Source organism: Heterodontus francisci, chromosome 1, assembly GCF_036365525.1.
Source record: "Heterodontus francisci isolate sHetFra1 chromosome 1, sHetFra1.hap1, whole genome shotgun sequence".
Lineage (NCBI taxonomy): Eukaryota > Metazoa > Chordata > Chondrichthyes > Heterodontiformes > Heterodontidae > Heterodontus > Heterodontus francisci.
The window spans coordinates 86,710,634-86,727,104 of NC_090371.1; the positions used below are offsets into that span (position 1 = coordinate 86,710,634).

The 16,471-nt window shown below is 41.8% G+C and overlaps 1 protein-coding gene across 6 annotated transcripts in view; it reads right to left on the reverse strand.

Annotated features, from left to right (window-relative positions):
- Window positions 1-16,471, reverse strand: part of LOC137370556 (atos homolog protein B) — a 172,057-nt gene that overhangs the window by 37,436 nt on the left and 118,150 nt on the right. For all 6 annotated transcript variants that reach the window (XM_068032728.1, XM_068032724.1, XM_068032725.1 and 3 more), the window contains 2 exons: window positions 15,364-16,399; window positions 8,672-8,730 (listed from right to left, as the gene is read on the reverse strand). In XM_068032728.1, the coding sequence (XP_067888829.1) occupies window positions 8,672-8,730; window positions 15,364-16,263 (959 nt within the window). In that variant the 5' untranslated portion in view covers window positions 16,264-16,399. The remainder of the gene's footprint in view (window positions 1-8,671; window positions 8,731-15,363; window positions 16,400-16,471) is intronic.

Here is a 16,471-nt window from a genome sequence, read left to right on the forward strand (position 1 = left end):
TTTTGAACCAGAAAGCTGAATGAAAGGGCACGCTTTGGCTATGTTCAGGCAATGAAGAATTCAGAAGTGTACTAAGGAGTGATTTTGTTAAAGCCAAGCAAGATGACTCACTGATGCAGTGAAATTAAATTCATTTTTTTTTATTATTAGGCAAAGTCAAGTTGTACTGTTTGATATAAGCCAAATCTTTTATCACCATTACTCTGTATATTTTCTGTTAGTGAAATAAAGCAGCTTAACGACTGATATCTGGCCCAGTCTCACCAGGCTTTTTTTGATTCACTTTTGAAAAGATTACAGAGGCAATCAAAGGGGGAAAGGAGGTGTTGGTATGTCTGAAAAACAAACATCCAGTTCAGATCAGAAGGGGTTACTATTGCTACACCCCTGGTTTACACTGTTGAATAACTTGATATTGGGCAGGAACATCCCAGAAGCAAGATGTTCCTGCTGCATGCAGACGTACCTATCATCAGCGTACCTGCCAGAATATCTAAGTCAAGATCCTAAATTTGTACCAATGCCTATGACAGGTGCAGCAGATATAACACCAAAAAAACCAAAAAGGAACTAGCAGTAGCTGCCAAGTTTTCCATAACCTGCATAATCTGGGTGCTCTAGTGCATGAATTGATGGGGTGGATGTGGAAAGGATGTTTCCTCTTGTGGAAGAATCTAGAACTAGGGGTCACTGTTCAAAAATAAGGGGTCACCCATTTAAGACAAAGATGAGGAGAAATTATTTCTCTGAGAGTCGTGAGTCTTTGGAATGCTCTCCCTCAAAAGAGGGTGGAAGCAGAGTCTTTGAATATTTTTAAGGCAGAGATAAATAGATTCTTGATATGCAAGGGGGGTGAAAGGTGAAAGGGGGTAGGCAGGACTGTGGAGTTGAGGTTACAATCAGATCAGCCAAGATCTGTTGAATGGTGGAACAGGCTTGAGGGGCCAAGTGGCCTACTCCTGCTCCTGCTCCTAATTCGTATGTTCATATGTGAACTTTGAGATTGTATTCCCTACACCCAAGCCCAGGTCATTTATATATAAAACAAGAAAAGGAAATGGTACTAATATCAACCGCTGGGGGAACCCCATGCATACTTCTCCCCAGTCAGAAAAACATCCATTATCCATCACTCCCTGCCTTCTATCTCTTAGACAATTAAAAAACCCGAGTTAATATTTCCCCTTTAATACCATGTGCTTCTATTTTCTGAATAAATATGTGCTGTCTGTCCCTCATCAACCCATGCTTCTCCAAGTGAGAACTGATTTTGTCCTTGACAATGGTCTCTCGAATAGTTTTCCCACCACAGATGTTAGACTGATTGGCCTGTAGTTACCAGATTTATACCTCTCCATTTTTTGGTATAATGCGAGCAATCTTCCAGTCCTCTGGCATCACTCCCATATCCAAGGAGGATTGCAAGATTGTGGCCTGCAACCTAGGCTGCACCACATCTGTCCTGGGTGACTGGTTAACTTTGAGTAATGCCAACCTCCTTAGTATCTATTTTTATCCTGTCCAATATCTTTACTCCATGCCCCTCCTCTACTACAACATTAACTTCATTCTTTTCTCCTGTGAAGACAGATGCAAAGTACTCATTCAGTACCTCAGTCATGTCCCCTACCTCCTGAAGATGATGTCATAGGGACAGGAGCAGGCCATTTAACCCCTCGGGTAAGTTCCAAATAGTTTCTCTCTATCTACCCTATCTGTTCCCCTTAATACCTTGAGAACTTCAATCAAAATCACCCCTTAACCTTCTAAACTCCAGGAAATACAACCCCTAGTTTGTGCAAGCATTCCTTGTAATTTAACCCTTGGAGTCCAGGTATCATTCTGGTAAATCTATGCTGCACTCCCTCCAAGGCCAACGTATCCATCCAAAGGTGTGATGTTCAGAACAGAATATTCCAGGCGTGGTTTAACTAGGGCTTTGTATAGCTGTGGCATAACTTCTACACCCTTGTATTCTAGTCCTCTAGGTACAAAGGCCAACATTCTATTAGCCTTTTCTTTTATTATGTTCTGCACCTATTCATGACATTTTCACGATTATGTACATGGGCCCCTAAGTTTCTTTAGACCCCAATGTTTTTAGCTTGTTGCCATTTAGAAAGTACTCTGATCTATCCTTTTTAGGTTCCAAGTGATTGACCTCACATTTGCCTGTATTGAAATCCATTTCCCATAGTTTTGCCCATTCATTAATCTATTAATCTCTCTATAATTTTAAGATTACATTTACACTGCATGCAATGATGCCTATCATTTCCTATTTTGTCCCTAATCCACCCCATCATTACTCTATTTCAATATGTTTGTTACTCGCTTATCTTTTCTCATACTCTCGCTTTGCCCTTCTTATAAATCATGCCCCAGAACGAGATCCAGAACTGCTTCCTTTCTCGTTGGGCTAGAAAAATCCTGATTTACAAAGTTCTCATGTGCACATTTCAAGAATTCCTTTTCCTCCTTGCCCTTTACTCTTCCCTCAGGCTTCCCTCCCCCCCTCCCCCCATCTCTAAGGATAATTGAAGTTGCCGACAATTACTGCTCTAATACTTCTATATTTCTCTGAAATTTGCCTACAGATTCGCTCCTTGATCTCCTTTTCACTATTTGGGCATCTACAGTAAATACGTAGCAATGTAACAGCTCCTTTTCTATTCCTTAGCTTTAAGCAAAGCCTCTAGTATATTGTCCCTCTGTGGAACTGTAATATCATCTTTGATCAATATTGCTACACATAAGAATATACGAAATAGGGGCATGAGTAGGCCATTTGGCCCTTCAAGCCTGCACCACCATTCAATAAGATCATGGCTGATTTGACTGTGGCCTTAACTCCACTTTCCTGCCCATAACCCTCGACTCCCCTGTCGATTAAAAATCTGTCTAGCTCAGCCTTGAATATATTCATTGACTCTCTGGGAAAGTCTAACAACCCACTGAGAGAAAAAATTCCTCCTCATCTCCATCTTAAATGGGAAACCCCTTACTTTGAAACTGTGCTGAGTTCTACATTCCCCCACAAGGGGAACCATCCTCTCAGTATCCACCTTGTCAAGTCCCCTCAGAATCTTATATGTTTCAACAAGATCACCTCTCATTCTTCTGAGCTCCAATAAATATAGGGCCAACCTGTGCAACCTTTTCCTCATAAGACAACCCCTTCATCCTAGGAATCAGCCGAGTGAACCTTCTCTGAACTGTTTCCAATGCAATTATATCCTTCCTTAAGTAAGCATACCAAAACTATATACAGTACTCCAGATGAAGTCTCACTAAGGCCCTGTACAGTTGTAGCAACACCTCCCTACCGTTATACTTCATTCCCCTTGCAACAAAGGCCAACATTCCATTTGCCTTCCCAATCACTTGCAGTACCGGCATGCTAACTTTGTGATTCATGAACAAGGATACCCAAATCCCTCGTTACCACAGCATTCTGCAGTCTCTCTCCATGTAAATAATATTCTGCTTTTTATTCTTCCTGCCAAAGTGGACAACCTCACTTTTCCCCCCACATTATACTCTAACTGCCCACTCACTTAACCTATCTCAATCCCTTTGCAGATTCTTTGTGCCCTCTTCACAACTTACTTTCCTACGTATCTTTGTGTCATCAGCAAATTTAGCAACCATACACTCAGTCCCTTCATCCAAGTCATTAATATAGATTCTAAATAGTTAAGGCCCCAGCACTGATCCCTATGGCACTCCACTAGCTACAGTTTGCCAATCCGAAAATGACCCATTTATCCCGACTCTCTGCTTCCTGTTAGCCAACCAATCCTCTATCCATGCTAATATGTTACCCCCAACACCATGAGCTCTTGTCTTGTGTAGTAACCTTTCATGTGGCACCTTATCAAATACCTTTTGGAAATCCAAAATATACCACATCTACTGGTTCCCCATTATTCACCCTGCTAGTTACTTCCTCAAAGAACTCTAATAAATTAGTCAAACACCATCTCCCTTTCACAAAACCAGATTGACTCTGCCTGACTGCATTATGATTTTCTAAATGTCTGCTAATACCTCCTTAATAATGGAGTCAAGCATTTTCCCTATGACAGATGTTAGGCTAGCTGGCCTACAGTTTCCTGCTTTCTGTCTCCTTATGCCTCTTGTCTTCGTTCCTTATCTCTCCTGAAAACATTGTAGCTAGGCATATTTAGTTCCCATTCCTTCTCATGATCAAGTAAGGTCTGTTGTAGCCAGTATAATCACAACCCCATGTGGCAACATGTGTCTATAACTCGTCAACTGCATTTGTAACACTTTTCGCATTAACACACATGTATTCCAACATCATGCTAGTCAGCTTTGCTTTTTCCAACATTTAATTCCTACTCTTGCTAGACTATTCTTTGTTCTGTTGTTGTTTGGCAGTCAGAACTTTCTATGCACCTTGTCTCTCCTCTTAGCTGCTGCCTCCTTGATGCCCCCTTCCCCTTGACAGATTAGTTTAAACACTTTCCAGGAGGTGATTACCCTGCAGGCACAACGAGTTAGTGAGGAAGGAAAGGGAAGCGGGTGACCATCCATCAGGGTAAGAGGAGGAGACTGGAGGCAATGGAGGGATCTCAAGAGTGTTGAATCAATGAAGAGGCTCAGTGCTAATAACAACTCAAAGGAAGGCAACCACGAGCAAAGCAGCAGCACCATGGAGCAAATCATTGCCAAAAAGAGAGAGGCATGCAGGAGCATCGCAGTATTAGGGGATTCTGTCAGCAGGGGAATAGAAAAGGGCTTTTGTAGCCACAACCAAGGGTCCCAAATAATCTGTTGCTTCACAACTGCTAAGCTACGGGATTTCACAGAGTAGGTGCAAAAGATTTTGGATAGGGAAGCGTTAACAGTCAGCTTATGTTAACATAGCTTATGTTGGATGTGTTGCTTATAAAATTGCCTACATATTGTTAACGCTACATTGTTTGGGAGAGTGTGAAGAAAGCAAGAGAAAAAACAAATGCATCACACCATAAGAGATGGCATTTTAACCATGGCTTCGCGTGGGCTTTGGAAAACATTACCATAATACAGGAAGAAAAAAAAAAATCAACATGCATATGGAAACATAATAGGAAACATTTTACAGTGTTAATCAATAACAAGCTTTCAATTTATAGCAACTGGATTTTTAATTAAATAGTATATGGCCTCAACAATCTATTGGACAGGATAATACTAATAGAATAGAATTCAGGTCTGGCCAAGGAAGTTTCTGAAACTAGGGAGTTTCAAACTAAACAGCAGGTACTGCAAGTGATTGGGAAGTCAAAGTGGAGATAGCAGAGTCTGGCCACAATTTTTCAATCCTCTGTAGCCAATGTAACAATGCTGTTCAAGTGGGGAGAGAAAGATGAAGCAAGTATGCTTAGATCAGTTCGTCTAACGATAAATGTGGCCAAACTCTTAAGAATCCATAATAGAGATAAAATTAGTGAACATTTAGAGGTGCTTCAGAAAATCATAGACAGCCAGGAAAAATTTGTTTACAAGTTATGTTTGACAAAGTTTATATAGTTTTAAGTGACTTACATAGAATGTAGTAAGTTTAGCACACATGAATTTTTAGGTGTTGGAGACAATGGGCGAGTTTTTAACTCACCTATTAAAAACCCACTACTTGAACAGAGTTAAAATCAGGCCAAATGTCTTACAGGAAATTTGCTACAAAAATTCAAGTGTATGGAATTAAGAGGACATGTATGAGCATGAATAGAAAGTAGGCTGATGGACAGGAAACAGGGTTAGAGTTAATAGATGTTGCTTAGGTTTGAGAAGGGTTGAAAGTGATCTATCTTATAAAATTGCCTATTGTTAACATTAACAAAATTACATATTGTTAACAATACATTATTTGGAGGAACAAGAAAAAAACAAATGCATCACACCATGAGTAACAGTATTTTAACCATGGTTTAGCATGGACTTTGGAAAATATTACAATATAATACACCACTGACATAATACAGGAAGAAAAAAAATCAACTAGCATATAAAAACACCATAATAGGAAACATTTTACTGTGTTAATAATACAAGCTTTTAAGTTATAGGGACTGGATTTTTAATTAAATTGCATATGGCCTCAACATGCTATTGGGCAGGATAATACTAACCTTGGTAGCGTGAAGAAACAAGAAAGTGATGACATCTGATAGTGTGTGTTAGGGGTGTGCTTACATCACACACAAGGATGGGGGGGGTGAGGGCGGTGGGAAACATCAGCCAAGAGAAGAATCAGGCTTAGCTGTGATGTCCCTCAGTTAAAACAGTCTGCATAATAACATCTAACCTCAGAAATCAAGAACGCCCACTTCAGTGAGCTATCAAAGGCCCGTGGAACCTTAATTCAGCACCTAGTTTACCACCTTCAAGGGGGTGGGTATATCAAAAGGAGAAAAATCAGGGGAACAAATTTAAGAAACTCAATTGAAAAGTCATAACCTATAGGGCTGAATTTTACTAGCCCCTTGACGCCGCAGGTCGCAGCGGAGGAGGCCGGTAAAATTCTACGGGGAGAGGCCAGCCGCGACCCCCAACATCGAGAAGGGAATGCTGCATATTATTGCTGGCAGGGGGACCTCGGTGCGGTTCCCCCCGCCGCCTGGCGGCGAGCCCTTCATCTGCATATTTAAATTAACATTAATGACATTTAAATAAACTTACCTGCAGGCAGCGGCCGCCCTACGCCAATTTTACAGCCGCCATTTGTGCTTTGCACGCCTTCGGAACTCCACGTGGAGTTTTGAGGAGAGAGCCTGGTGCGGAGGGGGGAGGAATAAAATTTTCAGGGTGGGAGGGGTGGGGGAACAGGGAAATCAATTTTTATTGGATGTGGGGATGGTGGGAAGGGGTTGAAGGACAAAAGTTAGAAGATTGGTGTGTAAAGTTTGGGTAGGGGAAAATGCAAGTGTTGGTCGGGCAATGAAATGACCATGGGGGGGGGTGGGTTGGGGAAGGGCCTCCACATCTTTATTATTTGTTAATTAAATATTCCGTTTAATGTACCTCTAAAATATTAAAATTAATTGCAAGGGCTTAAAGCCCTTTAAAAATGACACCGCCGGCTGCATGGTAGCGCCGGACGCCATTGCCAGGGATGTGGCGGCCGCCCCCTTTACGTCATCGAGGGCGGCCGCTCTGCCCCCTCTACTTAAATCTGGCCCCCGCGCACAATATCGCGGGGGCTCAGGGACGGTGCATCCGTGTGGGATGCATGCCTCCATCAGAGTGCGCCGCCACGAACTGCAGCATATTCGTAATATTCAGCCCACAGTGTGGGAAACACTAAGAGGAGAAGAGGTGGTGAGCAAAATCAAAACTAATGATTAGACAATGGCAAGCTTGGGTTTTAAATGGCTTTAAAAGAGTTCTACAGTTTTGAAGTACTGGGAATGAATGAGCTACTTCAGGTCTTGGTTTCCATGTTATACATCAAAAACTTGTTCACCAAATGATCAGTTCAGGAACAGGAAACTAAATCAAGAAAGACTCATTCATTGTTGATTTCAATTAATCATTCACCTGATGCCAACATTAAATGAAGATCACTTGGATTGCTGGAAAAAAAATTAATTGATGTATTAGACTAGATACTGTTTCTTTCTGATGCCATTTGCCAAGCTACTTGCAGTGGAACTAGTTGTGGGAAAAGGAAGACAACAATGATGTCCTGTATGATCTTTGTCATTAAAACACAGAGTGAGATTTCAGCAATCGTTGGCTGAATAAGATCTTCAGGTATCTTTTTAAGAAATACTGATTGGATTTGAAGATTTTTTTCTGATGGAAGGCCCAAAAGGTTCTAGTTGTGACAAGCTGTGGAAAGAACTCTTGCAGTTGACATATTTTAACAAAATATTCCAGATACAATATACATGAACTTCACACGACTGTGCCAGAGGAATGGGGTAGAGACAAGTGCTCGCTCAATTGCATCAACAGCATGTAGGCACTAGAGTTACGAGAGAAAACAATCTTGCAGTTTTTGGTTGGGGTAAGTGGGGAGAAAAGTCAGTTGCTATTGTCATATAGCGGTTGCTCAAGTCTCAAAGAACAGAAACCGCTATTGACTTTCTATCGTTGATATGCGAGATACAAAACAAAGACTTGCACTTGTATAGCACCTTTCATGACCTCAGGATGTTCCAAAGTGCTGTACAGCCAATGAAGCACTTTTGGAGTATAGTCACTCTTGAAATGTAGGAAACGAAGCAGCCAATTTGTGCACAGAAAGCTCCCATAAACAGAAATATTTTAGGTGTTTGAAAGATAAATAAATATTAGCCAGGACACAGGGGAGAACATCCCTACTTTTCTTTGCATAATGCTAAGGAAGCTATTAGCATCCACTTGAGAGAGCAGGGGGACTTCAGTTTAAAATTTCTTCAGTACTGCACTGACATGTCTGCCTGGAATATATGCTCAAGTCTCTGGAGTGGGACTTGAACCCACAACCTTCAGACTCAGGGGCAAGAGTTAAGGCTGACAAATGTATTCTCATAACAAATTAACAGTGAAAATAAAAATGACTGCTTCTAAATATAACATAAAAGTACAACAGTTCCTGTAAAGGAGTAATGAAATTGTTTACAGTTTAACCACTATTAACAGATACCCATATAAGGATAATATGCAGTCTACTTACGATTTCAGCCGTAATCCATTCTTTAACCTTCTGCTAGCATTGATGCAATCAGAAGAATTCTAGTGATAAAGGGAATGCGGACATTAAACCATGGTACTACAGGATACCTTCAGGTTAGACACCTTTTGCCCCTAGTCAGTGATGCAACAAATGTTGTCAAGTTGTCAGAGTAGTCCTCTTTACAGGAATTTATTTTTAAATCTACTCATACTCCCTAAACAGAATATTCTGTCAACCAAATTGCAAAAGTTAGTTAGAACTAAGTTAATAGCTATTCAATAACAAACTTGAGTAGAGCTATAGATGTTTCATTAACAATTCTGCACAAATTAAATCTACTATGACTTAAGGAGTGACATGCATAGAATCTGACCTGACCTGTTTTTATTTCAGAAAAGAAAATCCTACTTAATTATATCTGCTGCCTTTAAAACTTAAAATTATGGCTATGAATACCATGGAAATACTAAATGACTGCTCCAGGAATGCCCCGGATGTCCAACAACATAAAAAAAAAATCACCCTCTGGTCACACAATCATGGGCTAACACATTGGATTTGCTTCAATATGCATTCTAATTCAAGTGTCATTCAGCTAGTTCTTTCAGCTGTATGCATGGAAAAATCATGACCATTCATATTGTACTGCAGATCATATTATGTGCTTTGAAATTTGTCTGCATAGCAAAGCACAATCAGGAGTCTATCTGTAACAAAGCAAGCAAAACAATTGGCTTTTAGTTTTTTTTACAAGTATATAAATGAGAAGAAATACTGAAAGCTTTTAGTGAAGGTTTCCACTCCTGATGACTTTCCAAATGATCCCCAATAGAAATGTTTGGATTTTGGGTCAGGTTTGGTTTGGTCATGATGTCCTCCAGATTTAAATAGGCTACTGAAACTCACTATCTAAGTTCACACATGAAGAATGGTCACTTGGTCAAGGAACTAGAGGGCAATTGCCACCTTATAACTGTACCGCAAGCAAGACTTTCAGGAGAGGAGGGGACAAAAGGAAATTCACGTATACAGGATAATTCCCCTAAAAGCGCCATATTTAGCACAACATCTTACAATTACATAGTGCCTTTAACATAGTAAATGTTAAAAGCCAAAAGTCCCAATACACTTCACTGAGATGTAATCAAAACAGATGTCTAAGTGGGAAATATCAGGCACAGAAGCCAAAAACGTGTTGAGAGGTGGGTTTGAAGGATTGGACACAGCAGTGGAAAAACAGTGGGAATTAGAGAGTACTTCCAGAGCATGGCACATTGGCAGCTGAAGGCACAGCCACCAATGATGTGGCAAAAAGTGGGCGGGGTTGGATGCACATGAGACCAGAGAGAGAGAGAGAGAGAGACAGAAAGAAAGAAAGAGGGAGGGGGTTGTATGGCTGAAGAAGGTTACAGAGATTGTGAGGGCTGAAGCCATGAAATTTAAATACAAAGATGGATTCATGCGAAGTGTGATGCCACCTCATTTTCAACACAATAATCCAGAAATCTGGACTTGGTTTTGAGTTCACACTAGAACCTGTGGAATTAACATTCAGAAATTTTGTACAGGAACTATATTGATTAATTAAAGGTTAAAACAAAATACAGAGTAATATTTTACAATGAAAACTTATTCACTTGGGTTTTCTATTTTATAATTTTCCTCATACAATTCTAATTCCTGAAAAAGGGATAAATATTTATTTGGTGAGTTTGAGATATTGGGCTGAATTTTACGCTACTCCAAAGAGCGGGACGGTGGCCGGGTGGGGGGGGGGGGTGGCATAAAATGGAGCAAGATGCTCCGGGAGCCCTTTCTAACCTGCTCCCGCCTCCACTAAACGCAGGGCGGCGGCGGCGAAAAATGGCCTGCCCGCCCCAGGCCAATCATGGCCCTTAAGTGGCCACTTAACGCATGGCAAGCTGGCATCCTAGACCCGAGAGAAGCCACCTGGCAAAAGCAGGTGGCTCCCGAACATCCCGGGGGTGGGGGGGGGTGGGAGGGGGCTCTTATGAACGGGCACCCTGTGCCCGATGGAGGGCTGCCCACGCTACCCCAACCACCCCCAACACGACCCCCCCCCTTCCCCCCAACTGACCACCCTTGCCTCATCGGGGCCAGACCGATTAACCCCGGCAAGGAAACCAAAACCTACCTTTGCTCCAGGCTCCCTGACATCTTTTCTTCGCGCTGGGCTGTAGTCCCAGCAGTGGCCACCACTACCGGTAGCGCTGCTGGGACCAAGAGCTGCCGGCCCGCGGATTGGCCGGCAGCTCTATTAGGCGGGACTTCCTATCTCAAGCGGGTGTAAGTTCTGCTTCACACCAATTGAAGCCCGGTGACCCACAAAAAATGGGTCAGATCCCCAGTCGGTGGCCAGCTCCTGTCCACCTGGGATAAAATCCCAGCCATTATCTGGGTAGTTTTTAAAATTATGTCATACATTGTTACATATTTTACTTCAGAATTAACAACTTTTTGATTGCTGTACTACTGATGGAAACTTGTTAATCAATTTTAAATGTTTACAGTTTAAATTCCCCCCATTTTTATATAAAGAGAATAATAAATTAGGGATTAATGCTTTTGTGATTAATACTTTCATACTCATCACTTGATTATTTGTGGGCTTACCAATTCTTACAGATGAAAGACCAGACACAGAACACAAGTCGAGGAGTTAGAAAAAACGACCAAATGCATGGTCAAATATGAAGGTTTTGAAAAGATGTTGTCAGACAGGAAAAGAGGAAATGAGGCAATGTGGTTACAGAGGACATACCCATGGGGACAGCCAAGACAGGTGAAAGTTCTGCCACCTATGGCAGCCGAGGGACAAAAAAAATGGAAAGGCACCCAGAGTTGAGAAACAAGGGGCTTGGGATGGGGAAAAGAGAGTGAAAAGTTCTAAGAGCTATGGTAGGGCAGCTGACAGATGAGACAAGATTTATACATTGATGCATTGGGATAGGTGCCAATGCAGATTGGCAAGGACTGGAGAAATGAGCAAGCAACACTTATGAGACAGGATGTTGATGATGGAATTTTGCATGAGTTAGAGTTAATTGAGGGCGGAGCTTCTGGGGTCAGTGAGGATGATGTTGAGAAATCATTTCTGGAAGTGACAAAAAAGTGTCGATTAGGGTTTCAGCTGCAGTGGTAGTGAGGTAGGGGTAGAGATGGATCATGTTAGAGTTGGAAGTAAGCAGTTTTGGTGGTGGCCAGAATATGGGACTTGAACTGCCATTCTGGGTTGAGCAAAGCACAGTGGTTGAGAACGGTCTGGTATTGCTGAAATAAGCAGTCAGGGAGGAACTTGAATCAGCGGCAAGGTTACTGAGTTTTTGGCAAAGGGTGAATACAACGGCTTTGATCTTCCCAATTCAATTGGAGGAAATTGAGGCTCAACTACAACTTTATGTTGGGCAGGCAGTATGACAGCACAGAGATATTTGAGTCAAGGGAAAGAGTGATTTAGTAGAGCTGGGTGTTACTGGTCATATGGAAACTCACCTCAAGCCTATGAACAATATTGCTGAGGAACAACATGAAAGTCGGGAAAAGGCGGCAGCCAAGTATTGAACCTGGGGGTATGCCAGAGGTGATCCTATTGCTGGAGATGTGCCAGCTGCATTAGTAAAGATGAGAAAATAACTATGCAAGTATATTCCCTCAGTAGGAGGTGGATGCCATAATCAATCATAGAAACGTACAGCACAGGAGAAGGCCATCTGACTCATCATGCCTGTGCAGGCTCTTTGAAAGAGCTTTCTAATCTAGTCCCAAACCCCAGCATTTCCCCCATAACCCTGTGAATACGTCCTCTCCAAATAGCTTTTGAAAATTCCTATGGAATCTGGTTACACCACCCTTTCAGGTAGTGTGATCCAGATCATAACGACCCCTGGTATGAAAAAAAATTACTCATTTCCCCTCTGGTTATTTTGACAATTATTTTAAATCTGTGACCTCTAGTTACTGACTTACTTACCAGAGGAAAGAGAGTAGCAGGGGGAAACTAAGAGAGTAGCAGGGAGAAACTATCAAACAACCCTCATCATTTTGAATACCTTGATTAGATCTCCCCTTAACCTTCTCTGCTCTCAGGAGAACAATTCCAGTTTCTCCAGATAACTTAAGTCCCTCATCTTGGTAAACATCCTCTTTACCCTTTTCAAGGCCTTGACATCCTTCCTAAAGTGTGGTGCCCGGAATTGTACACAATATTCCAGTTGAGACTAAACCAGAGAATTAGCATGGGTTTCTTGTTTTTCTTTTCAATGCCCCTATTTACAAACCCAACTATTCCATACTTTCTTTTAAAAAAACTGCCTTAATCGACTTTCCCCGCCACCTTCAAACATTTGCTCTTGCACCCCTGTCAAAATAGTTCCCTTTAGATTATACAACCATGTTGTTTCTTCCAAGGTGCATCATTTCTCACTTAAACACATTAAACTGTATCTGTCATATGTCTACCCATTTCATCAGTCTATGTCCTCCTGAAGTCTGCTACTATCCTGCTCACTATTTATTACATTGCCAAGTTTTGTACCCTCTGCAAACTTCAAAAATTTTACTCCCTATATCCAAATCAAGGTTTTTTTAAATTAAAAAAAGTAATGATTCTAACAATGACTCCTGGGGGGAGGGGGAGCACTGCATATTTCTCTCCAGACAGAAAAACATCGGTTCACCACCACACTCTGCCTCCTGTCCCTTAGCCAATTATGTACCCAAGTTACCGCTGTTCCTTTAAAACCATGGGCCTCCACTTGTCAATCATGTTGAACACTTTGGGAAAAATCAAAGAGACTAGAAGAAATAATGTGCTGTAGTCACAGAGTATATCACTGATAACTTAAGGTGGTTTCTGTGCTGTGAGTGAGGCGGAAAAGCAGGGAAATGAGAATTCAAGTTCATGAAAAACATTAAAAGCACCACCTTAAATACCATGGCTTTCTGTTACTATGGACTGAGACTTAGGGCCAGATTTTATTCTGGTGACAGGTGTCCCTACGGCGGACCAGAAGGCAGTGGAGAACCCACCTCAGCTCTCCATCATACCCCGGTTGCAATTTAATGGCGCGCAACCCTTAACTGCCCATCATCAGGGATGCCATCCCTTTCAGGGATGAGCTCCTGCTTCCAGATCTGCCAGCCAATCGGAGGGCCAGTAGCTCTGCAGAGCCACTGGGAGGGGTGGTCACTGCCGGTATTACAGGTGGCCTTCAGAAGAGGAGTTCAGAGACCCTGGGAGGGTCAGGGTTGAGTTTGTTGGGACCAGTCATGCAGGCACCAATGACAGGTGGGGGGGGGGGGGGTGGTTGGTGGGGGATTTAGCTATTGCTACCGGGGGTCCGTCCTGGGTGGCCACGAATTGCCCCCAAAAGGAGAGACCCCTCCCCCCAATCCCAAGGCTGCTGGGAGGCCTCCATGTTTCACCTGGCAGTGGCAAGCCCCTCCATCTTCCACAAAATTGTAGTGGAGGTGGAAAGAGGTGCTTAAATGGCCATAATTAATGGCCACTTAAGCGCCCCATTGGCCTGGGACAGGAAGTCTGTCCTCAGCCTTCCCCGCCCCAGACAAAATGGCAGAGGGCTAGGACAATGGTGGGAATAGCATCCCTTGCCATTTTCATTGCCCCCCGCCTCAGTGCTTTGTCTCCAAGGGCAGCATAAAATCCTGCCCTTATTCGTATTAGACAAATGAGGGCTGAATTCTGTATGACACATGCATGGAAACTATTAAAAAAAAAATTAACAATGCAGTATAAGCAAAACAAATTCACAATTTGAAAAAGGATTTTGCAAATTGCTCATTTGTCATAAAATTGTCACAAATCATCAGGATTGTGTTTGACAATATATAACCACCGTAGGTGGCGCCAAGGAAAAAAAAAGAAAATCTCTATCACACCTGTCCTAAATGCGGTTTATACAGAAGACCTGAACAATCCTCCATCAATCCTATTGGCTGGGAGTAATTTTGAAGGATTCTGGGAAGCTGGTTGATAAAAATTTTCAGTTTCTATATTCTTCCCTAACTTTGCTTATTTTAGAACAGAACTGCACAATATCCTTGGCACTGCAATAGAAGAAACCTGCTGCCCAGTAATCCAGGTATGCTGAGGTTTTTGTTTTAAGAAGGTAGAAGCAAACATTCCAATTTGACTTTGCTGCAGTCATATCATTGTGAAAGTATTACCTTTTGGATTTGGGTCATGTTCATCAAAATAACTCTAGTTCATTCCAGTCTTCCTGTAATATGGATGTCTGCAGTCATGACAACCCAAGTATACTGCCACAGCACAGTCCAACTTTTGTACCACATGGATTTCCACTCCATTGTACATAACTGTGCTTTGGTGACAATTTACTGATGTAGCCCATGCAACAATCGAGAAGTTTGTACCTTGGACTAATGTCAGAAGTATTTTGAGGTACCTATATCATGAAAAGCTATTTACCAGAGAGTTGAGGCCTGAAATATCATCGGGTTTTCATAAGGTAAAAACAAAATACACTGCCAAAACAAGGCATTTCAAATCAAATATGACACCTTGAAAAAAAGCAATATAGAAAACAGTTTCCTAAGCTTTTCTCTGTATTAACTAAAGGATTTGAGAAACAAGGCCCAGTTAGAAAACATAATAGCTTACCAAAGAATAAGATATTCGAGTTATTACAAACCTTAGATGTATCTCTAGAAGATGGAAGTAGGTGATTCCAGAAAGGTGCTGCTTTGGCATCAGTACTTCTGCAAGAAACTGGGATGGAATTAACTAATTGAATCCGACATTTCTTTGCAACAGAAGGGCTCTCATCCCCTGGGCACATCTCTTTCCCTGATGAATTTGTTGGTGATAGCAGCTTTCGTTTTACTGTACATCTGGCAGAGATTGTACTTGATTGTCCACAGGAGGAGGGCGTTTTCTCAGAGGAAAGCAGTCCAGTGCCGATAATAGGTTGGATATCTTTCTCAGAGAATGGCGTTGTTGGTACCACTTTTCTTCTAGGTAAACCTGTTTCACCATCTTCTATCAAGATACTGTCCTGGGAGTCTTTATGTTCAATAACGTGCAAACCACAGTGAGAAAAGTGTTGTGCAGAACCATGCATAACTGGTTCTCCATCATGGAAACTAATATTCCGTTGATCTGTATAGTCACCTGTCTTTTCTACAGCCTTTTCAGAAAGATTGCCATTATCAGTTCCACAATAAGATGCATTTAGACTTTCAGTCAAAGTAGCAGAATTTTTACAGTGCACATGGATTCTTTTCTGATTGAGTTCAAGGTCTGGATGATCACTTGGACTTCTTTTAATACCCTGTTTGCAATTTCCCTGATCCAAACTATTTGAAGAGTTAGATACGTGAGAAAATATTGAAAGTTGGTACACTTTTTGAAATCTAACCTCACTCTCACTGTATTCTGCCAAAACTCCTCTTTCAGAGATGACATCACTAGAGTCCAAGCGATAGTCGTTTGCTGGTGTACCTTGGAAGCTGCCATCTGCATGGCCTATAGCCTGCCGAGGTACGTCCTTAGATTGCTCTTTCTGAGAGGTCTCCAGATGCATGTGCCTCATGGACTGTTGTGTTTTACACCACAGAAATGTAGAAATCCAAGGGCAGCAAAATGTATGTGCGTTTTGCTAAGATGAGAAGTCTCTTTCATGAAGTTGCACCAAAGGTGCTTTTCTGGACACTCCTGTGGCACAGCATCTAAAAGATAAAATAAAATAAAATTACTCTTCATAAAAGACCGTAGCTCTTAATCAGGAGCTACTTATTCAT